Source organism: Pempheris klunzingeri, chromosome 11 (genome assembly GCF_042242105.1).
Source record: "Pempheris klunzingeri isolate RE-2024b chromosome 11, fPemKlu1.hap1, whole genome shotgun sequence".
In the NCBI taxonomy this organism is placed as follows: Eukaryota; Metazoa; Chordata; class Actinopteri; order Acropomatiformes; family Pempheridae; genus Pempheris; species Pempheris klunzingeri.
This window is the reverse complement of record NC_092022.1, coordinates 3110986-3136181: the sequence shown is the minus strand read 5'-3', so window position 1 is coordinate 3136181 and position 25196 is coordinate 3110986. Positions and strand designations below refer to the sequence as shown.

At 42.8% G+C, this 25196-nt stretch overlaps 1 protein-coding gene across 1 annotated transcript in view; it reads right to left on the bottom strand.

Annotated features, from left to right (window-relative positions):
• The window catches only part of LOC139209457 (copine-9-like), a 66386-nt gene that overhangs the window by 31546 nt on the left and 9644 nt on the right, over nt 1–25196 (bottom strand). The window contains exons 3-6 of the mRNA XM_070839178.1: nt 19428–19474; nt 16161–16264; nt 14822–14861; nt 12910–12986 (exon numbers count right to left, since the gene is read on the bottom strand). Coding sequence (XP_070695279.1) covers nt 12910–12986; nt 14822–14861; nt 16161–16264; nt 19428–19474 — 268 coding nt within the window. The remainder of the gene's footprint in view (nt 1–12909; nt 12987–14821; nt 14862–16160; nt 16265–19427; nt 19475–25196) is intronic.

Here is a 25196-nt window from a genome sequence, read left to right as displayed (position 1 = left end):
CAAATCACTTAACCTATCTGTTTGTTGCCCTCTTTTTCCAAGGGCACTCTTAAACCAATTACAGACTCCTTGTCAGATAGTATAAACAGTACATCCTCCTCATCATATTGTTGTCTGTACATGCACTGCAATGCCTCTCCTCCACCACACCACCATGAGACTTCAAAACCTTAAAAGGTTCCCTATGGAGATCTTAAAAACAAAATGTTTTCATTCAGTGGTGCTCACTAATAAACCCCTGAAACAACTTTCCTGCACTGTTTACATTCATGTTAATTAAAGCATTAAATCCATGACCTCTGTAGCCTCAATGAAAGTTACAGCCTGAGAAGCACAACTACTAATAATGCTGTTTAAAACACAGCCTAATATACTGTATGAATCTAAATAACCTCTCACCAGTCACCACACATGGAGCTCTGTTCTATAAGCAGTGTCGTGTTACATGGCTGGGCTTGACAAAACATATGAGCTGGAACAAGCTGTGACAGTGAACGCAGCGGGAAAGGAGGGGCGCATCAGCTTAACCTGAATCTGACATCAGTAGTACATGGAAAGCACATGTTACCTTCTGCCTGTCACAGCGTATATCTGCCGAGACAAGCGGCGTCACCTCATCTATAGAAGACATGTTTGAGGTGTGCTTAGTCTTAGACCACTCAGCTCCACGCAGGAATGTGGGACGCTTAGAATAGTAAAGCCTGCGTGGGTGTAGGTGGCATGAGACCATGTGCTGGACTGTGTGGTGAAGATGTGCTGTAAAAGATTAAAAAACAAAACAGTAAATGGGGAGAAACCATAACTCACATACAGTATTTGCTACATTTAGGCCACGCTCTGCATGATGCTACTACATTGACTAAATTGTTTTTTCATGGAAACATCTGAAAGTTTCTCTTACGTTCGCGGACGAGGCATTCCTATACAGTTATTCACAACAAGAGATTCGCTTTGAATTTAGAGAGCTCCGGTGTAACACCAGCTTCTACTGAGGGTTGCATATGTTCTTTCTCTGAAGTATTTCATATTTCATTTTACTAAAGAAAATGCTTTAAATATGAGGACTATTTTCTCCTTGGACCCCTTAGTGTCTCTGGGAATCTGGCCAAACCAAACTAGTCTAGGGGGATATGCACAATGCATCTGGCACGGTCACGGCTGCCAGAGACAATCCACTGTCTTTGTAGCCAGTGTGTGTGTGTGTGTGTGTGTGTGTGTGTGTCCACTGATCCAGTGTCTGGAGCGTCTCATGCATGTGTCTTTGTGTTTTACCCACTCCGCTATCTTAACGTCCCAGGATTTATTTTTCACAGTGTCTCTGAAGCATACAATTCACCTGTGAATGTATATAAATACTGTATAATACCACATATAATTGTCAGACAACAGAACAAGTGCAGCATAATACTATGTTGAGCTGCAGTCTTTGCCAGGCTGTAGGTAAAGTCATTATTCAAGGTCCATGTCAGACGTCAGGTAAAATACACAAAAATTAAGGTGGTCATATTCAATACAGCCAAAAAGCATCCGTTTCCACATCTAATTGGGCTGCAAACATGTACTTATGCTTGCAAAACACTAAGAAATGTCAGCAAAGTGGCGAAAACAGAAAAGCAGACTCTCCTATTCTTAAAAGTTTCACTGTGACGGAGCAGGAGGATCCTGTGTACAATCAGGATGTATATTCAAAAAGTCAGAAACAGAAGTTGAATAAGATCAAGGTCATCTTATGTTGGGGCTAATTCAATATTCAAAGTATTTCTAAATACAAATAGATGATAAAACATTTGAAATGAAACAGCAAACTGACTGAAGCATCGTGTTTTGCAGCTTTCTTTGCAGAAGCTGACATCATTCACTGACGTCACAGCAGTCTTATCCAAAAACTGGATCTTCCTGCTCTGAATCCCTTGTTGTTTCAACAAGTGCTGTTGCTAACAGATTAGAGGTGCTGTGTGTATGCGTGACTGTTACAGAACAACATTGTCACATTATTTGCCAAGATGCTCAAAGTTGGCAAACCAGCCCTTAGCTAATTTCATTCCACTTGCTCACACAGAGCCAATCGCAAACAAATCTTTGGTTTACAAGATAAAGTAACAACTAGTTCTTGCCAGTTGGAAGGTACACAGTTGTAAATCTCTGTGTAAAATCTGTGCTGATTCATCTGCTGTGCAGAGGAGGCTGATTCTTTCAATGGGAATTGGAACCGATAAAACAAAGGGTGGTTTCCGCTGGCGTATATTTTCTTTACACATTTACGCACAGTGAGAATCATTAGTTCAGGGTGGCATATGGGCTCAAAAAACGTGCTGTCTAGAAGTCTTGGACGAGGAGAACTGTACTTTTGAAATCACTTTTTTTCCCAGTGTTGAGGGGGGCAAGATTAAATGTCACATATTTGATTTTTGGGCTGACAAGGTTTAACATTCTCTGCAGAAGAAGAGCAGCAGGCGCAGAAGTGTTTTGTCTTGGCGCCTGTCATAGCCGAGCAGGCCAGATGAGACCTGAACCGCCACACCAGATGGCAGGTGACTATTCTGTAGGACACAGACCACAGGGGACAGACAATGACGACACTGGTGTGTGTCGCTGAGTGTGTGCGAGAGAGAGAGAGAGAGAGAGAGACTGGAGAACCTGATGGCAACTGCCAAGTAAATCATCGAAATCAAACAGTAAATGTTAATTGTGGCCATGACCTTTAAAGATCAGTAGGTTTGCTAACTTTTCTATGGTAAATAACTGTCAGCAAACAATGCTAGCTTAGCTTGAAATTCAGACCAGCTAACTGAATAACCTTCATCCCACATACTCAGTAGACTAATTCAGGTGCAGATCCTGACCGAAATACTATTTAATCTGGAGCCAAAACAAAATCTCAATGCAATCGGACCAGAGCACTAGCAGGTGACACTCCTCTAGAGTACCATGTCACCTATACCAACACAATGCTCTCCTTTTTTGGAGTAAGACACCCTAATTGAAAAAGTGAAAGGATACTTTCATAACTAACTGATGAAAGTAAAGGTCGATTATGAAAACTGTGTTTTTGTGCTATGTGCCCTGAGCTATTCTGTAGGAACTTCAGAGGCTGTCGTTGAAAACAATCAACCCTGCGAGCTGTCAAAAGAGTTTTCAGTCTCTGCATGAATTCAAGCACATTTATTGGTGATCTGGCACGGTGACTGCCCTGCCATCTATCCAGTTTGTGATATCTATGGACACCACCGGGATACTGAAGTGAAGCCAACGTCTGTGTTTGGTGTTGCTGGAGCAATCTTTGCTATGTGGGTATGACGCTGGAACTTGGATTCATTCGACCGTTGACCTCTGCTTGTGGCTGAAGGCTCCAAACTGCAACTAGTTTGTACGCAACCTTGTCTGAGTTCTGAAGGGTCAAACTGGAACATGAGGAAGAAGGGCTGAGACGTGCTCGTTCAGATGAGGATATAACATCTTTACACAATCTGTATTCAAAGACGGGGGAGCATTTTGGCCACCCATAGGGATCCCTATTGAGCCAAAGGAATGTACTCCAGGCCAGCTGATTAGAGGGACCTTAGGTCATCTTTTAAAAGGCTTGGAAACACTCGGGGATGAGGTCAGGGAGTCATTGTCAGCTGCACCACCCTCACCAAGCTTGTGAATCTTGACCTACACCTGATAAATGATGACATGTTAGGAGCTTTGTAGGTACTTGGTCATAAACCAGAGTATTGGACAAATTCATTGACATTTTGATGTGATGATTTTGCAGGAGGAAAAGTTAAGGGATCATCAAAGTTAATTATAATTCATCCTGATGGGGAGCATGAACGTAATCAATCCATGGTAATCAATCCAATGGTTGTTGAGACAGTTCACTCCAAACCACAAATGCCAGCATCTCAGTGACAATAGAGGAAAATATCATACATTTTGGGATAATTCACAGCATAAGTAAAAAATCTGACCTGCTAAAGATGCTAAAGGAAAAGTCAGGGGATCACCAAAGTCATTGGGGGTTATCCTCTCTCCACCATAAATATCTGTATTTCATTATAATCCATCCAATAGTTGTTGAGATATCTGAGTGTAGACCAAAGTCTAACAGGCCAACATTGCCAACCTAGGGATATGGCAAAATTTCTAGCAATCACATGGCCCAATCCTAAATAGCTCAGTAAATCTGAAGCAGAAGTCACTTCCTAACAATGTGTTCCTACCTGTCTGTCTGTATTAGTTTGTTGCAACAGTCTAAGACAATATCTGCCTCCTCCACCACCAGCAGCTGAGTGACAGTCACAGTAACACTGCCTGCAATCTGCCTCTGTTTGCTGCCTCTCAGAGTAGAAAATAAGTTGTTTTGTGGGGCAGATTTTTTTTTTTTTTTTTGTGCCAAACATTTGTGGCTCTACATGTGAGTGTGTGCTGGTTTTTGTCTACATGATATCAGCCACAGAGCAGACAGCATCCCACCAACTGCCCCCAATTCCACACCGTGCCCTCTGACACGCTGCACCGACAGACTGACCGATGTCTCGCAGCGAAATCGAGACGGGTATAATTTCATGGCACAGGGCTGGTTTTGCGAACGTCCCACACCCAGCAGCATAACCATCCCTGCGGACATCTTATTTAGTCCTCTTCCCACCTCATCAATCTACATCTGGGCGACTGGCAGCGTGTGGGATTGTTAATAGATCAGCTTTATTTTTTTTTTTCTGATTACATTTACACGTGGGTGATTTGTCTGGTTTCTGCTTGCTTGTCAGCTGCAAGTGGTGATGATGTGGTCGGGTTAAAAAGTTTCAGCTCGTGCTCAGGACTGTTCGTGCCTCCTATCTAGATGAATTCATAAAGTTATATTTGTCTGTCTGTGTGTGTCACAGGTTGCGTTTCCATGGGCAGGCATCAACTCGAGTATAAAAATACCTCTAGTATGTGGTCGCGCTGTGTTGGTCTTCATATATGTTTTCAAAAGGGTGCATTTTGGATCACTGTTGTACCTTTAACGCCTCGTCTAATAGCTCCCCTCGGTTACCATAGTAACATACAGGTAAGTGGAGAGGAGTGTTTAGTTTGCCACACAGCATGAAGCCCATTTCTAAAACTGTTGACCTATAAAAACACACGCCCACCAACATGTGGAGGCTACCAGAACCATATATGTTCTGTGTGTGTGTGTGTGTGTGTGTTTGATGGCATCAAATGCAAAGAAAAATCAATAATCTGAGCTTTTTATATACAGGGTCTGTGTTGTCTTTGTCCAAGTCTATTTAGTGTGTGTGTGTGTGTGTGTGTGTGTGTGTGTGTGTGTAGTTTCTCACACAGGAAGTGCAGAGATTCTTCTAAATGACAGCACATAGAGAGGACTGCAGTTGGGAAAGTAAACACAGATCTATCTCTTTCTGCTACTCTCAGGAAATGTGTCCTGTATCCATCGTCCTCCTTCTAAATCGCAACCGACTCCCTTATCCCAACTTCATCATCCTCTTTTTCTTCTCCTCTCCTCTGATCTGCCTTTTCAATCTCCATCACATACATGATTTCTTTCCTTTTGTTGAATTACTTCCCACCCGTTTCTCGTCTCCGTCCTCCCTCTTTTCCCTTTTCCACCGAGTTGCCTGTCACCTTTCAGGTACCTCCCTTTCATTTTCTATCTCTCTTTTACCTCCCCTTCTCCATTCATCCTCCCTTGTTTCTCCCCCTGGGCTTTGCTGTGTCTGATCTATCAGAAGCTCCAGACAGCTGTCTATTCCCTGCAGGCAGCCATCAGAGACACTGACCATATGGGAGGAATAGTGATTGCGCTCTGCTGGTCTCTTATTGTTTCGTTTCCCTTTTCATTTTTCGCCTTTTTGTCTACTTTCTGTTCCCTTCGGTTCCTCACATTTTGCCTCTCGCTAAATCTTTAAGGCCATCGAGAGCGAAACTGCTCAGCTTGCGATGGAGAGGTGAGGGGTAGTAGGTATTTTTGTTACAAAGCCATGGACACGAGGTTTATGGATCATTAGGGAATAATGTGACAGTTCAGTATCTTTACTGTATTGTTTCGCTTGCTTGGACTATTTTAAAATTCAAATCATTGTCTTTACAAGGGAATTGAGGCCACCAGGTATTTTTGTCTCAGGTATTTTAGGATTTTTGTATGCATGGCAGAGAACAATTGAGGTAAAAAGGGAAAAAAAAAAAAGCATTTTGTTGGGAATATGGAAAATAAAATGTCAGCTACTGTTTGATATCTATTCAGCACAGTATAATGCTGGCAGAGAACAAGCCATGGTGTTTCGAGATTTCTCTCTTTATGTTTGATTGCAGGTATAGTTTTAAAGCTGCATCATATAAATAAAACACTGTTATATTTCCAAAAGGTCACATGAGCCCATTGTTTTGGTTTTACAGTCTAAAACTTTACTGTTTTGAGTCACTCTCACTGCAGTCAGCTATTTTCAGTGGAGCTCTGATGAATCCCACAGCATGCCACCTACCCAGAACCATGGCACCTAGTTAGCTACCGGCTAGTAAATATTGTGGAGCTTTTATCCATATTCTTAACACAGGAGCTGTTATGCATGTCTTTTCAGTCTGATTAGACGTTTATTCAAAGGAAATGTCATTTTTTTAGCCTTACAAATCCCAGTTCAATATCTGGTGGCAAATACTTGAGGGAAATAAAACGATTTAGCTTAATGTCTCTTAAAGTAGCAAAATGACGCACACTTTGCTCTCTCCTTGAGGTGTCTTTACCACAGTCTTGACATCGTAGAACTGCAAATAATTTCTGCAACAAACACCAAATATGAGAGCAGCAGGCCTCTTTAGTGACGCATTTTGATTTTCCCGTCTACTTGTTTCAGTTTTAATTTAAAGTTTAAATTCCAGTATGCTACCAGCATGTTCTTTCCACTGTCATACCTCCATTTGATGGATAGATCAGGCTGTTACCTGTACAGTGTTGGAGGATCCTCCTTGTCAGGGTCTTTAAGCTCCATTGTGGCCCATTAATCACAGAATAAGTCATTATAACAACGTTTCAGACAGGGGTCTCATTGTATGTAACCTTTCACTTATGTCACTTCTTTCATTCTTCTCCTCAAGGTGAATTCCATTAATGGATCCAGTGAAAAGATGATTAATCACATGAAACTTGTGGCATGTTTCTGATGAGTGTGAGTAATCGTTCCTGTCTTTAAAAAAAATCCATTTAATTAAAAAAGGGGGAACATAAATCTGTAAATCTCTTTGGTGTCGCCAACATCTGAGTGTGAGTGTGTGTGGGACAGAGTTTGCAGGGTTAAAAGGAGACATGCTAAAGGCTTAAGGAAGAGCAGTAACTGTGCTGTGCAGAAATGATGGCCTGGATGTGTATCGAACTTATTTTCCAACATTTTGACATCAAGCTTAATGGCTATTTTTGTTTTTGTCCCGTTTATGTCACAGCCCCTGGCATCACATTCACTTTACATTCCAGTGTTGCCAAAATAAAAAAATATTTTATTCTTGCCGCCCTCTCTCTCCTCTCCTTTTCTGTTTTCATCCCTCACTCACCCAGTCACATTTGGGCTGACAGCAGACCATGACCGGCTGATTGTTTGTTCTGTCTGAGCATGATAAGCTTTCTAAAACTTGTCAATAGTGCTCCAGGCAGGGGACAGCTGCAGGGGCAAAAACTGCCCCCTAGCCTACTGTATTCATCACCAAATCCGCGCTGACGTCAGCGGCAGTGATTCATATACTTTATTACTATTTCCAACAAAAAAGCTCTACAAACTCAGACGGATTTGCTGTTGACAGATTTGAGTTTTAATTATACAAGTATTAGTTCACAGGCAGAGCTGCTGCTGCTGGTTGAGCTGAACCTCAATGACAACGAAGCGGCTTTTTAGCTTATTAGCAGACCAGTAAACTTGGTCAGCAAATAGAAAACTCAGGTGAAGATATAAATAAAATATAAAATGCAAATGATTTAAGTTTGAAAGATAACTTGTGACCTTGGAAACAGTAGCAGAAGGAGTAAAAACACCTTAACTCAAAGTCCACTTGCATTTCCAGAGTTTTCAGCTGTTTCTCACTGGTTTCTTCAGTGGACACAGTTTATTGTCAGTTGTCATGGACCTTGTTGCCTTAGACAACTGAGAAACTAGTAAACTCTAGTAAAAAAAAAAAGGAACTTGAGTTAAGAGATTCATATTTTTCGCTAGGGATGGCAGCATCAGTCAGTCCACCACAAGCTGAAGTACTGCTAGTACAGCTATTAGATGGATTACGTTGACATTTCTACACACATTCACGGTCCCCAGAGGATAAATCCTAATCACTTTGAGCCCCTTGACCTTTTCTCTAGCGCCACCGGTTACACTTTTCACTTATCCTATCAAATATCTCAACATCTGCAAAACGAACTGGCTAAAAAGACATTCCTGTTTCCCAGATGACGTACCCCAATGACTTCAGTGTTCTGCTGACTTTTGACTTTATAAGGTTGACAGCTGTGGTTTTGAGTAAAATATCTGAAGGACTTTTGGAGGGACTGCGATGACATTTGATACAACAGGATGACTTGTGGTAACTTTTGTGATCCATTGACTTTTCATTTGGAATCGCGGCTGTACTTTGTGCTAATTGGCAAATGTTGCATGCTAAAATGCTAAAATAAGATAAAACATTAGAGCTGTTTAACATTCTCATTGTGCACATGTTAGCATGCTGCTGTTAGCATTTAGCCCTGCTGGCTATAGACTCCAAGTCTTGTGTAATGGTTTGCTGATTGCTATAATTCGCTTGCGGTGAAGACATTCAAGAGCTTTCCGAGCTTTCTTTTTGGTATATGGTAGTGTGGCTGTTTGAAGACAGTGGAGCTTAACCAATTAGTTATATTTGTGTTGTTTGACTAATCAATAGATTGACAGACAACTATAATTTTTACTGATGCGCCTGAATGCATCACCAGGACACCACTGCCATGCCTACAGAAGACTACACCAGGTGGTGCACGTCCAGGGCAAACCAAATCATTAAGGACATTTAGCACCTCAACCACAAACTGTTTCAGTGGTCTCCGCTCCATCACGTCCAGGACTGAGAGTCTGAGGAGGAGCTTCTTCCCTCGGGTCAGAAACACTTAAAACCCCACACAACACACATCCTCTACTCATTTCGCAATCGGCACATTGCTCACACACTAGTAGTTGTAATTGTTAACAAGTGGCCACAATAAATATATGTTTCTTGCTTAGTTGGGTTTCATTGCATATAATTACATAGACATATAATTTCTACTGTATGATTCTTACATTATTTTCTGTGTATAGCTCATATATTTTTACTATATTACTATATATTACCATATTGTTACTTGGGTTTGTTATTTTGGAGTTGTTGCAACCCCATTTTACTTCTCTTGCACATGTACAATTAATTATGCTGTTTGTTTTGGACTGTTTGGACAAAGCCGACACCCAAGCCGAAGTCGCCGAGGTGGTCAGAAAGCCCCTCGGTGGCAAGGCACCAGGGGTGGACGAGATCCGCCCTGAATACCTCAAGTCTCTGGATGTACAGGGACTGTCTTGGTTGACACGTCTCTGTAACATCGCCTGGCGGTCGGGGACAGTGCCTCTGGAGTGGCAGACCGGGGTGGTGGTCCCTCTTTTTAAGAAGGGGGACCGGAGGATGTGTTCCAACTATAGGGGGATCACACTCCTCAGCCTCCCCGGGAAAGTTTATTCCAGGGTACTGGAGAGGAGGATACGGCCGATAGTCGAACCTCGGATTCAGGAGGAACAATGCGGGTTCCGTCCTGGTCGCGGAACACTGGACCAGCTCCACACTCTCCATCGGGTGCTCGAGGGTTCATGGGAGTTTGCCCAACCTGTCCACATGTGCTTTGTGGACTTGGAGAAGGCATTCGACCGTGTCCCTCGTGGCATCTTGTGGGAGGTGCTTCGGGAGTATGGGGTCCGGGGCCCTTTGCTAAGGGCTGTCCGGTCCCTGTACGACCGGAGTAGGAGTCTGGTTCGCATTGCCGGCAGTAAGTCAGACCTGTTCCCGGTGCATGTTGGACTCCGGCAGGGCTGCCCTTTGTCACCGGTTCTGTTCATTATTTTTATGGACAGAATTTCTAGGCGCAGCCAGGGGCCGGAGGGGGTCCGGTTTGGGGACCGCATGATAGCATCTCTGCTTTTTGCGGATGATGTTGTCATGTTGGCTTCGTCAGGCCGGGACCTCCAGTGTGCACTGGGGCGGTTTGCAGCCGAGTGCGAAACGGCTGGGATGAGAATCAGCACCTCCAAGTCCGAGGCCATGGTTCTCGACCGGAAAAAGGTGGTTTGCCATCTCCGGGTCGGTGGAGAGTCCTTGCCTCAAGTGGAGGAGTTCAAGTATCTCGGGGTCTTGTTCACGAGTGGGGGAAGGATGGAGCGTGAGATCGACAGGCGGATCGGTGCAGCGTCTGCAGTAATGCGGTCGCTGTATCGGTCCGTCGTGGTGAAGAGGGAGCTGAGCCAAAAGGCAAAGCTCTCGATTTACCGGTCGATCTACGTTCCTACCCTCACCTATGGTCATGAACTTTGGGTCATGACCGAAAGAACAAGATCTCGGATACAAGCGGCCGAAATGAGTTTCCTCCGCAGGGTGGCCGGACTCACCCTTAGAGATAGGGTGAGGAGTTCGACCATCCGGGAGGGGCTCGGAGTAGAGCCACTGCTCCTCCACATCGAGAGGAGCCAGCTGAGGTGGCTCGGGCATCTGTTTCGGATGCCTCCTGGACGCCTCCCTGGGGAGGTTTTCCGGGCATGTCCCACCGGAAGGAGGCCCCGGGGAAGACCCAGGACACGCTGGAGGGACTATGTCTCTCGGCTGGCCTGGGAACGCCTCGGGGTCCCACCGGATGAGCTGGAGGAGGTGTCTGGGGCCCGGGAAGTTTGGGCATCTCTGCTAAAACTGCTGCCCCCGCGACCCGACCCCGGATAAGCGGTTGAAAATGGATGGATGGATGGATGTTTGGACAAAGCAAGTTGGATAAAACAAGACATTTGATTCGACACCTTGGATTTTTGGAAACTATTTTTTCAGCAAATGAATCAATATGAAAATAATTAGAAGCTGCAGTCCTGGAGAAGAGTGCGAGGTACCCTGTCTTCGATACTTTGTGAGTTATTTCTAGTACAGAGTAGCTTATTTGCTTGGTTACCTTGACACATTCAGCTTTAGTTAGTCTTTGACTTTATTAATTAAAATTTTACTCAGCCAGTCTGATTATTTCTGCCTCAGGCTTTAGAGAATTTAACTCTTAATGGGCCTCATGCAAGAGCCCATACACAAACACATTTCCTCTTATTTTTATTCATTTGTTCATATCTTGTCAGTACCCATTGATTTCATGGTCCACAAATATTTTGTCCAATCCATGAACACACAAGATTTGAATTTGAAGCCATGGTGTTTCAAGATTTCTCTCTTTATGTTTGATTGCAGGTATAGAATATCATAGAATGAAATGAAATATGATTATCATGTGTTTTAAAGTAATTATAATAATTGGATTATTAAATTTGTGGGCTAAAGACATTCAGCATTCATACATTCAGCCTATGAATAGTTTACATTCTGCTCTCAGATGCTTCGGCCATCCACGCTTTACGCAGAGAGGATGGGGCTCGAGTTCTTGATGTGGCTGCAGTGGATCACTGTGTTGTGTGGGGGCTTAAGAAACTGATGCATCTGGAGCAGCATTGCGGTCAAGTGGACCATCTGAGTGGACACCTGTCAGCGCCACCTCTTGTTATTTTAAATTCAAAGGTCTACTCACGAGCCGTGACCACCTGACCACCTGCTCCTGCCCTCCTCCAGTTGTTATCCTGGTAAGCTTGACTGGGCAAAGCAATTTTTACTTCCATTTTTTTTTTATGTCAAACCACTTTCTTTTAATTTCAATTAGCTGAAGTTCCTACAGCTGTTTTTCTTTGGCGGCATCTATCTAATTCTTGGGCATGTGTCAGAGTACTTTCTTTTTTTTTACTTTGCAAATAAGACTCAGTCACAGGCCTCCAATATGTGATGAGGTGGGATTCATCATTTACATAGCTCACCTTGGTAAGAGAACATTTGGATGTTTAAGAATGTTTGGTGCATCTGAGTTCATGCACCACTCATATGAGGACCACATATATGAGGAGATCAGTGATGGAAAAAAAAAAAGAGGCCACATTGTGTTTCTTTGTACTCATCAGGCAAACATGCCACTGTGCAGCAGTTGTGCTTGTTCAGCGGATATTACCCAGCTTCTGACGCTCTACAAGGAGTGTCGCTGCGAAGAATAGTTTCCCTTCACCCTGTATGATGAGCTCCACAGTGTATAGGCAGCCACAGGAGAATACGTCGTCCTTGCAATAAAAAAGGGTTCAAGTCTGGCTTGTGACTTCTCTGACCTCACGTGTCTCTCATAATACAGTGTTATCTAACACTGCAGACAGCCAACAAAAGTACAGAGTTTTGCTTGCAATAAACGCACCATATTTTCCCCTTTACTGTGTGGGGGGAAAAAAGCATTGTTTGCTTTTGTGTGACATGGGAAAAAAATCCAATACTACTTCAACAACAACCACTCAGTGTGCAGTGATGCAACAGGCTTATCTGGCCTCTCACACACTAATCTAACAACATAATAGATGAGGCTATTTAGACTTGGTGAGTCTGTACACATTGCATCAGTGAGATGGCTCACATGGCGTCGTTTTTGAACAGCAGCCATTAAGAAAATATGGAACAAGACATGGAGCGAGACTCATTTCATTCTCACTTCGCTGGTGTCAAGAAATTATTCATGTGCATAACTTCTATCATGAATATGACTGAGCATCTGAACAAAAACTGAAGCAGCAGTTTCTCACTGGTATAATAGCCAGGATGTTAGGATGTTGGGGGACTTACGAGAGGGTCTTCTCCAGCCGGCCTGCTGTAGAGCCGATGATTTCTCCGAGGGTGCAGAAGGTCTGGCCCAGGAAGTCCTTTGGTGGGAAGGATGGAAGGAGCATTAATTGCCTGACAGGGTTTCGTATTATACTCTGACCGCCACTATAGTGCCGACCTGCAGATAGCTTAAAGGGTAGGGGCGCTGTAATCATTCCTCCTGTTCATGATGGCCCCTTAGCTTTCCCTTCCTAATGCCTTTCTGATGTATGTGATGGGGTGAAAAACACAGTCCATCTAAGCGTAAATGCATTCCAGTGTTTATCTGAAGCTAAAAGCAATTCAGCTGTCTGTGTTAGACAAATAATGAAGATGTCAGTAATTTTAGTACCAAATCTTTATGGTGGGGAATTTCATCCTAAAAACGCTGTAACTTTGGAAGATATACCCACATTTGTTTTGCAACGTCATATCAGATTGAGGCCAAATTTAGATTTGTTTCTTTTCACTGAATAAGGTGGGTTTTGTCCCTGATTCTTACATTGAAATCATTGTTAGAGGGGACTCCTTGATGGCCAGTATTGGCAGCAGGAACAACTACTGCAAGTAAAACCTGTTTCAACCTTCATTTGGGCTCCTAACTGTTAATTTGAGACAAGCTTGACAAAATTGTGAACTTAACCTTTTATAATACCCTGTGCTGTGATCTTCTTCTTCCACATCTCTCATACACAGCGGTGTGCTCAGCAGTGACAGATTTATTTGAGGAACTCTTAAACATTTCCAACATATGAGTTTAGAAGTTCGCACGGGGGATACAGCCAATTAAAATCCGTGAACACTACAGTAATTACTCTACACATTTCTGGACCTTCTGTGCTGTAATAACCAGGCTCAACAATAAAGATAGCAGGCTCAATAGCAATTATGTAAGACTAGAAAGTCAACAGGGATAGATATTGGAGAGATATTAGGGTTATCAAAGTTCCATTATGAGGGTCATTTTAAATTAAACCTTAAATTTAGAGTTTAATTCCACCTTTTATATAAGCATGCATTAACCCAACTAGGCCAAGCCCAGGAAGTCCTAGCGGGGGTGCATTATTGACCGACTGATCATTCTTAAAAGGACCACACTGCATAAGGCAGATGTCCTAACAGAAAAGAGAGAGTTTTTCCCCTTCAATCAGCATTTTCATTCAACAACAGACTTTGAAGTCTTACAACCAGCCCACACACACACCACAGAGGAAAGCATATGGCTGACATTAAAAGCAGAGATGACACAACACAATCAAAACTCCTGCACGGCAACAAGGGCAGAGCACTACGTGTTGATGGTTGTCGTGTGTGGGCATGAGCAGGTGTAGGTGTGAGTCCCACAAGCTCAATATGTGTCTCTCCAACATCCTGACACGCGTAACCTCCCGTGTTGTCTCAAACAACAACAGCAGCAGCTTTCACTTTGAAGTCGAGTCCTGAAAGTTGCTTTACCTGACGATAAAATGGATAAAACGAGGAACAACGCTACGAGGAGGCTTAACAGGTGGGAGCTGGTGGTGTTTTGTCCTTCATGAAATGACATGGAAGAATGGGAGAAAACACAATCAAATTAAAGTGCATGAAACGAAAAAATAAAATAAAAAAGTGAAATGAATGAAAGATATTACAAAAGACACGAAATAGGAAGCACTCACCTTCTGCTCACCCACATGAGTTGATTTGTTTAGAGGAAAAAGAGACTGTGTCATAAGATGGATTTACAGCATACTAAATACTTAATAGACTTCATTCAGGCTGAATCATCTTTAGAGGCTTCTCTTAGTCGCTGTGAATTAGCTTCAGCAGCATGAGTAATGCTGCGTGCGACGTGATACATTTGAGGGCTGATGGAAGTTGTCAGCAATGAGTCACTTCCACATACTGTACTTACGTGTTTGGAAATGTTACAGCTTCTGGAGTCCACATTGTACCTGTGAGGAACAAACTGGTGATAAGATCGGAGGAACTTCTGACGCTGAAATGATTTCATGCAATGCGTACATCAGTCAAAGTCTTGAAAAAAATGGAGCCGTTTGTTTCCAAAAGCACCAGTTTCAGCATTATCCATGTTGGGCAGTAACACATTACTGTCACAGTGCACCACAACTTGCTTTTGTTACATTTTGGTTTGTGTACGTATTAAATAAACTAGATATCACCAGTGTCTGTTCCATTGTATGGCAGTGACCAAGGAGCCTCTTAATCCTACATTATGTACCCTAAATATTTACCCAGACGATTTTGTAGCTTCAAACAGTGTAAGGTTCCTGCTCAATGACTGTTTCTTGGGGACTAAACGGTGCTTTGCCTGCTCGTGGAAGAAACAAACAACCTTTGCAACAGGTGGCTGAGAAGACTGACTTTTTACGTTGCTCTAATCTATTCCACAAAAAAAAAAAACTAACCTGATCCGTTATAAAAAATATGGAATGTTTTCTATAATGCCCTGTAGCATAATGATGTACAAAATTATGGATGGAATAAGGAACTTATCTGAATGCTAATAGGGCTGTGATTAGCCATGATAGCTCATTCCCCCGGCCTCCACTCTATATGTTAAGCTAAATTAATCTACTCCCAGCTCCCGTTTCATAATTAGCACATAGAGATGACAGTTGTATCCATCCTCTAATCTCACTCTTGCCAAGAAAGCACATAAGCATGTTTCCCAGAATGAAGGAAAATGTAAAAGTGCTGTTATCTACACTGCCTACAAGCTCTCACTTCTGGGTTTTTGGAAATGTGCAAAACACCAACAAATTACCAAACTGTAGCCGAACAATGGCCCTGCTCCTTTTTCATGTTCATGCTGTAAACAAGCTAGTGCCCTACAGTCCCCACTGAGTAATAAAGGCACATTTCTGTGGCTTGATTAAAGCCCCAGAGCTGTGTGAGTGAGGATAACAGATAGGGGAATTGAACAAATTAGCCAAGTGGGTGAACAGACACTAATTTAATCAGTGCGGCTATCAATTGACCTTGGTAGGTGGCCTGTTTATAAAATCTCCCTCCATGATTGGACATCCCAGCAGTGAGTGGCCTGCTGATTGGCCTGCTGATTTATTTTAATAGGACAAAATTATCTTTTCACCAGAGAGGGAAATTATTCAAATTGCTACCTTGGCGTGGTTACTCTGATCCCACATTGCAAAAGAATATATCCAAGTTTAAAATGAAGTGAATTTAGATTCATAAAGAAAAAGTGAGTGAAACAGTGTCAGACTACTTACACATCAAACCTTAGATTTTGTTTCTCCTCAAAGAAGAAATCCAGGACAAACTTCCTGACGAAATCTGGATTCCGAGTGTTATCGATCACCTCTGTCCTGCCGAACTACAAAAATAGAAAGAAAGCATTAATTGGTTGTATTAGCAGCATTGATTCATGAGTCAATACATGTAATTATACTAATAATGAAGAAGAACACACCAGAGAAAGAACTGATTCAGCAGCACACCGTAGTGTGTTTGTAACATCTCACACAGGATTAGAATCCATAAATACAAATCTCATTTCCAAAAATATGACTATGCTGTATCACAGTGAACCTCGCTGTGCTGTGTGCTAAATCCCGTGTCCCCAGAGAAATCAGACTGCTACATTAGAGCTACATTAGAGCCAGTCCTGCGCCCTGCAAGCCCACAAAGCCCCAGCCCCAGCCTCCCTTCTGGGCCAGGCCGTCTCTCCATCTCCCTGACAATCACACCAGTAATCCCCCTGGTGGACTCCCAGCCTCGCCTCCGCGGCCTGGCCCGACAGCACCGTGTAATGAGCTATTGATCTTGGCACTGCCTCACCGCAGCCTCAATACCTCGACTCATGTCTTTAGTGCCCAGCGCACATAATCCGAGCTATCAACTGTGTCCCTAGCCTATCCATTACCAAGGCCTAGCAGGGGAGTGTATTGGACCTTAGAACCTACCTGCCATATCGACGAGAGGGAAAATCCCATGATATTTCCTTGTAGTGTTTCTATTTTTGGGGGGTGGAGGCCTTTGGTTTATAATCTCACTCAGGCGTGATTGGTTAATAGGTGCTGGGGCGTTGTGGGTGAAGGTTAGGGAATTGCTTTGTTTCAGGGGGAGATGTTTTTTTTTTTTATTGTCCTAGAGTGAGCAGAGCAGTTGGCAAGACAATCACTGGTCTCAACACGTGGGCTATGTATGCAGGACTATCAAATGGGTTTATTACAAATACCATGTACTTGCTTCTAGAACAGTAAATCAGAGGTGTAGGTTAGTACCCCTCTGATTTACTGTTCTTTCTCTGAGAAGAAGTGTTATTCATGGTGCACGCTGGTGCACAAAAGATGGATTTGTGCTTAAAGTTGCTCCCCATGTGTGCATCGTTGTGTGTTGACTTGTAAAATATTTATGTTCATTGTCTTTGGGTAAATGAAGTGGAGCCCATGTAGCCTTCAGGACAATAGCTGCGCTAGTAGAAAGCCTTTATGAACCAGTTCATTGTAGACATTTCAGAGATTTGTTGCCTAGGAAACAGGGTTTCAAACTTTGCCTTATTCAGCAGGTATTAAAGTACAGCAGGACAGCCACCCTACGGTATTAACTGAATATAGTTATAGGAGAGCATTTCCCCCTGCTGCCTTTTGTGTTGTGCAAACTTCCAAACATAACGTGGATGCGTCAGCAGCGTTCATCATAGAGCCGCAGAATGGGGAGAGCTGACCCTTAATTTAGCTCTTTGTTTGTGCTGGACAGCATGACCTCGGTAGAGCTTATGTGGACTCAGCACCTGGAAAGAACCCAGATTAAGATGCATTCAAGCACGTAGTAGTTCAAAAGGGTAATGAGTGGTGTAAGCTAATAATTTAGTAATCCCTACAAGGAATAGGACTCTAAAAACTTGGCTTAAATGTAAGTATTTTCCTTAAAGCTCTTAAATAGGCATTACTAATAAGTGTACTTATTACTAACAGTCAAATATAAATAGGAAAAAACATCCTTGTTCAGCTTATCTTCTTTATCAGGGCTGCAGGGGTGTAGTTTGATCAGATTTGAACTTGTCAGTTGGCAAGCTTGTTAGCTGGGTTGGTACTGAAGTTAACAGAGTTTCTTCCAGTGTTTGCAGACCCCCCAGCTCTATCAGGATGGTTTGCCGTTGGTCAATATCTGGTCAATTTGTGCATCAAAGTTCACCAAAACGTGAACGTGGACAGAAAGTCTTACTTTTAACTGCTGCTGTGACTGTGGCTGGGTATTATTTAAAACATTATGATACCAGTACTTCACTCAATTTTTTTCATGCTTGATGAGGTGCTTTATCGTGATGAGATTAGGTGAGATAATTAGAATTAATTTTCCTGCCATTATGAGACGTGTTATTCCTTGATTGCCCGGAGGATCAAATCCATTGGCTGGGAAAAATGGATGCACTTGTGATCGGAAAAACAATTAAGTGCAGTGGGATCTGTAAACAGGCAGAACAGAAGCACAAAATAACTATGACCTTACACAGGGCACTAAAATAAGAAACACTCGACCATGGAGGGGGGAAAATAGACTAGTTTGAAGACATCATGTTAGACCTTCGGGATACAGTCATAGGATTTAAGAAATTAACATTACATGGTACTGGAAAAATAAATCTGAGAATTTGTCAGGTTTCCATTCAAGCACAATTATCTACTCATGGTGTCAATACGTGTGCAGCTGACAGGGAGATGTTTACTCTGCTGATTGCAGTGCAATTCATGCCGTGTTTTTGATTAAGCCCGTGCCACATGGAATAAAGAGGTGTGAGGTGTCTTGAAGTGAGGGGATCAGCGGAGGCAAAGCCCTCCCTGACACCTCGGTGTTGACTTTGAATTTGCAAATGGGTAAATACACCGACCACAAACAGAATGTCAACTCCAAATAATATGAGGAGGGGGGGGAAGGGGCTTAAAAAGATGACGGTCTGCGTGCCGGAGGGATATTCTAAAAAGATACGAGAGGAGGGAGGAATTCAAAGAAGCAGTGTCAAATGGGAGGTCACATGACTCTACGTCTTAAAAAAAGAGTGGTGGAGACAGCAAGAAGTGGAGGGGAGCAGACAGTGCATATTTGATAACGCCTTAAGTCATGATGTGAATTCCTCCAACATCAGAAACCGGATTAAATGAGATCCATTTTAATTATTCATTCTTTAACATACACTGTAATTCATCAGTTTTGGTCAAGTGTATGAGGTTTTTTTTCCCTACCTGGTCTATTTCAGACAGTGGTTACACTTGTGTGTGCAAGTGGAGTGGCTGACACTTCAATTTTCTACAACAGTGTTCTCAGGGGTTTACCGCGAGTTGCCTCTGGATTTAATCTTAATAACCCCCTCTCTTAACTCTGACTGAACGTCACCAGTATCAGAGAAAACCCTTGAAGTGAATACCCTTTACAGAGCATTTAAAAAAAAAAAAAAAAAAGAAACATATCCAGCGGACAGGTAGACCCAAATATAATATAGATAATGATATTGGAAAACAAAAAGTAGCATGACTTACCTCCCTCCATTCTTTGGTTCCCACGGCCTGCAAATACAACACGACCACTGGAGGGGAAAGAAAATGAGAAGAAGGCAAGATGGAAGCATGAGGAGGGGAGGAAAAAATGAAGAAGCTCTTTAATTCAGGCGAAAATCTAAAAACATATCGGCACTGCAGCACCTGTCAGATATCAAAACAGTTTTCACAGGTAAGAAAATCAATGTGGCCCACATTCATTGTGATTAGATCTGGTGTGGCTACAGGCAAAGTCAACAGTTCCTTTATTCCTAAACAAAACCCATTAAAACTCCATTGTTAGACTTAAAAGCTCAGGACAATTAAGCTATTTTAGGTCTATTTAATATCCAATGAATACGTTCACCCTAAATAAGGCAAAAGAGGAGTACAGCTGAACTTTAGGATAATGAAAAGATATTAAAACAATGTTTTTTTCTTGGCGTCGTCCTCACTTTTCTGCCAGGTGTACCTCCGTAACAGTGTAATCAATCTCTACATTTTCTGCAGATATGCTGTCACCACCTTCGTTCCCTGGCTATCAATATCTATGATTACAAAAAGACTACAAAAAGAAAGTATAAGGCACTGAGGACCAAACTGAACATAAGGGGGTCTCCTGGGTTTCACTGCCAACTGTCCTCCCACGAAAAACGAAAGAATGAGTTGTTGCAGCAAGAGCCCCAAAATGACATAGGTTCAAGTGAGGAAGCCCCCTCACAGCCGTAGTAATGACAACTCCCATCGCCTGGCGTTAATATAGACAAAACTTATGCACAGCTAGAGGCCAAAAACTATTCTGTATCTCAGCTTACATCTACCAGTATGGTCTTATTTACTATTACAGGCTTGCAAAGTCATTAGCATTGCCATAGACTCAAACTAAAGTTTGACTGGCCATTACTTGTGCTTTACAAAAGCCTACTGTTGTCTCTTCACCAGATGCTACATTTGTCTTTTGAGGAGAAACTTTGCTTTGAATACAACTGCATAAATATGCAATAAAGGCTGAGGCAGCCCAATTATAAGCCACACATTTATCATGTTGTCATGTTGGGATCAAACATTATATGTTCATGCATACACGAACAAACAACCCTCGCTAAAGGCTCTTATGGGATGTATTAATAATTGGCCAAGTGTTGCTGTTTGTGTCTAGACGAGCACCATCAGCCTCTGTGTGCCTTTGTGAAGTTTGGACATTAGCTCTAATGAACTTCAGACTGTCTGGACGGGCAGACGATTAAAACCACATTTTCCCTCCTAATGAGCAATTAACAGAGGGGAGATAGCAGAGAAAGGGCAGCAGGCAGTGAACCTTTTGGGCACTGCGTCTTCAGAAGAAAACAATCTTTTCTTTGTCAGACCGTTAACCGTACAGGAATCACGCAGCGCTGCTTAAAAGGGGTTTGTATTTCAAGTTAATCGGTTTGTGTATAACATGTTAGCCTTCAATTAAGTTACAGAGGAGAAAACATTAAAGGCAAACACTCTCAAGGGATTCAATTTGTTTGTATCAAAGTAATGCCCCAATGCTCTCTCTCTGCCCCAACAGCTAAAATAATGGCGTTCAAGAGGCAGAGCATGTCTCTTTATCGGAGATAAAAGTCGCAGGACCTTGGTGTTTCCACAAGGTTGCAGAGTGGCAGCACCACAGCCCAGCAGAGGGTTCTCCCACGTTGGGGCTACATCAGCATCGGCCGTGTCTGAAAAACCTGGCTGATTGCCTGCTTTATGGAAAGTGACTGAGAAAAGGAAAGAGCCCATCTGGTCAGTGACGGCGCAGCCAAATCACGAAGGCGATTGGTTGTCTTTCCAAACCCCGCTTGACTAGAACTCCTGACAGTAGTCTGGCTGCAGGGCGAGTACCCAGGTGACTTTGGCCATGAATGAATCACAACTGAGCACAAATCGTATTAAGTTCTCACGTGGATTGACATTTTCTGGGGCACTGGCTCAACTATTTAAAAAGGGCACCCGCACACCCACTGTATCGTGCCTATGCCTTCTGATGTTGGCACACTGCATAAAACTGTTTTCCTAAACACAAAAATAGACACACACACACACACACACACACACACATGCAAGCTTGTGTACACGAGGATGAAATACTGAATTGATGATAAAACTGCATACCTGCTTCTACCTTTAACAAAATATACGGAGACAAACATACTTTAATGGAGATACATTGCATGAGAACTACTTCCCTTTGCTGCCTCCCTCAGCCTCTTTTCCAGAGGTGTCTCCGTCACCTCTTTAAAGGGGGAACTGTCACTGCAACGTACAACATTACATAATTTGCCAAACTGCCAACTTGCTCTCAGCCAAATACCAAATAACAGTCATGCCTGCTGCTTTCCTTCTAATGTGGAGCTTTATGATCTTCCCACCGTAGGTTGACTATAATTTGGATTTCCCCAGACGGACAATATTATGTCATGTCTAACTATTATATTAGACAACAAGGCAGTAATGTACACCTGCAACGTCTCGCGAAAGGATGCTATTCTAATGATCACTGTTAATATTACTGTCGGATGAGGAGAAGTCTACTTCCTGGTTAAGAAAGTGCTTATAAATATATGTAGCTAGCGTTGGCGTACCATGTGTTTTAAGTGTGGTGCATGCACACCTGCCTTTGTAACAAATGTGGAGATACCTGCTCCACTATAGTAGCCTTTGGAAGCATTTTATTTGTGGTAATAGTGATAAATTGGTGTGATGATAATCAGAGATTAGGGGCACAGCAGAGGTAAAAACAATAGTTCTTTTAATAATAATTGCAACAATCTGATAAGGGACTTAAAGGGGAACTTAAAGAGTATTTAATCTCCAGCATTAACATATGTGCAAGCACACTGAGGGACATTTCAGCTCCTTCAGTGTTAGTATTTCCATCCCATCAGTGTGCAGAGCGTAATTGAAAATGGCAAAGTGTACTTTCGGACTCACCCGGCTAATGCCGAGTGAGCTGACAGCGAAAGTCACCTGTGTGGAGGTTTTTTTCGACTGGGGATTTCTTGCTCCCTGCCTCCTGGATTTGCACTGCAGGGAAATATAATCAGAAAGTAGGCAGACACAGACAGGATGCCACAGGCTTACTTACAGGCTGAGGACACAAGCTGCTCACTGTGAGGTGAAACGGAGAGGTGGTCGGATGGCGGGAGGGGTGGGGTGGTGGACAATAGAGAATGTTAACGGGAAGGACATAAGGAGGTAAGATGGAATAAGAATAATAGCGAAATTGTTCGGGATAAAGAATAGAGAGATAGATGAAGGAAAAAACGGGTGGGGGGGGTGGAAGAGGAGGATGTGAAGCTAAGGAGATGAGCTGGATACATGATTGTTTGGCAATCCGAGTCTAACACAGTCAGGCAGTGGCAGATTTCAGCTGCAGAAGATGGGGTTTGGCTGTCAGAAATCCCTCGCAGATACACCTCTCACACAGCAATTTAGGTGAGGCACAGTGGGCACACATCCCCGCTAATCTATTGATCTGCTGCCAAGAGAGGGATAAGGCAAGAGAGCCCTGAACCTTTGGAGGCCAATTCCTGAACCTCAGTGGAGCAGCGATGACAAAGCTGCCCAGCTGGGAGCCAATATAGGGAGATACCCTGCACCTGGCAGGGCCTTTTCTGTGAAATTCCAGCCGTCTTATGAGCCTAAACACAAAGCGATGCTGCAATAGAGCAGAGCAGCCCATCACCCTCAACCAAGACGGTACAGATTCATCCTGATTCTCAAAATCAGGTTCCGGTGTTGGGTTTGGATGCTTCTTCAAACCTCTATTGATTGAAGACACACGAGCTGTAAACTGTGTCCAGCTACGTTCAATTCCACTATGCTCAAAGCTAGTCGCTGTTTGGTGCCGGGCAGGAAGCATGCAGTGGGATTTTAAAGGGATTTCACTGAAGAAAATTAAAAAAAAACACCTGCTGCCGCTGGAAACGACACTGATGAGACTCAGTGAAAACAGAACAGTTGCAGGGTGGACAACAAGAGCAGAGCTGGAGCTAAAAGGGCCATTAGCTTAGCTTAGCTTAGCATAACGTAACAAAAATCCAGTGCAAAGTTCAAAAAGTCCACCTACAAACACCTAAATGTCATTAACACAGAGTGTCTTGTTGTTCACACAAACAGAATTTGATGTCTCGTAGAGGTAGTTATGAAATACAACTATTTCTTATAAATATTAACAGACTTTACCCTAATTAGGCTAATCGCCTTTCCGTTCCATCTCATTTGGTTATTTGTGAAAGGGGAGCGTTGGAGCTAAGACGGGGTGTTAAGCTGCTCTTTAAAATCTACATATCCGTGTTCATAATGGGCGCTAAAAGCTCTACAGGGAACGGCAAAATACTGCTTTGTCCCGTGTCTATAAAAACATCCCCAGCCTAAAATGAATGCATTTTGCTGTTAAAAATGTCATTTCCTAAATGAATATGGACATTATTAGATGTCTCGGGTGTGGGATGGACGACTGTGAATGTCTGAATCAACAGGGGCTGCTCACTCTCCTTAGATCTCATTAGGAGACCTCAGGGGTAATTAGAGACCAGTGACCTTTATTTAAATGGTATGACTCAAGTCTTGCCTTTATTCCCCTCCACCACTGAGCCTTTATTAAATTATAATTGACCTGCCAATGGAAGTGGAACTTGTCAACATAATGTGTATACAATGGATGAGGAAAATGTTATGAACCTTAAATAAAATTTCCTTGCCTTCCATAATTTCTGCCATTTTCTGAGTCATAACAGAAATGCTTTGCTTTTCTTCCCACTGTTAAAAGCAAAGTTTACGCCCAGACACTTGAAGGAGCAGCCCCCTATGGAGAGGAAATTACAGCAGCACTAGGAAAGATAACTTGATTTTAAATCACATAAAAACAGCCGTAATCGTGTAGCTTATATATTAGAATATAATCTCCCAGGTGAGTCATTTTAAAACCACAGAGCAGGACAAGTAACAAACTCTCAAAGCTAAAACCACACCTACCGGGCTATAACAATAGCTATAACATTCACTCCTACCTGCTAGTGAGTCAGAATCCTCAAGTCAATACAACAAAATGAACATACAGGAAGTATCACATAATGTATAAAATGCAATGAACTAACTTCCCCATGAGAGACTACAAAGAATAACCATAACTGATTCAACACACATAACTGTATTTCATTTTAAATTCTCCTGGACTGGTGGGCGGCAGGGAGGCCGTCTCTGCTACAGCGCAGATTTTAATGGAGTGAGAACACCCATGCATGTGGATGAAAACGGTCGGTACTCCACCGGCAAATGATGTTACATAAGAGAAGTGGGATGTTTCATATGGGAGCCTGATAGCGGTTTAGACGGTGGTGGATGGAAAGACAAGAGCCAGATAAATGGTGTAAGTGGTGTGTAGCCGGGAGCTGCTCGCTGAGAACATGAAGCAGACGAAAGATTTCCTCAATTTTCCTCAAGTGTTCTCGCTTTAAACTTTCAAAGTTTTAATGAGCCAGTGTCATCTGTGATTTTTTTACTGTTTTAGAACTGCAATTATACCAATGTAATATTAAATCTGAATAGGAATCGGAGCTGGAAAATTACGCTTTTTGAAGTACGAAAGGGTCACTTGAGTGGCGGCCAAGCTGTGCCAAACACAAAGAAGTTCAGTCATAGCTTTCAGGAATGCAAAGAAAAATATCTCATGAATTTCATTATTTTCATCTGGGTCCAAAAAGAATAGTATCATACGAAGGCATTTGTCTCATACCAAGTGAC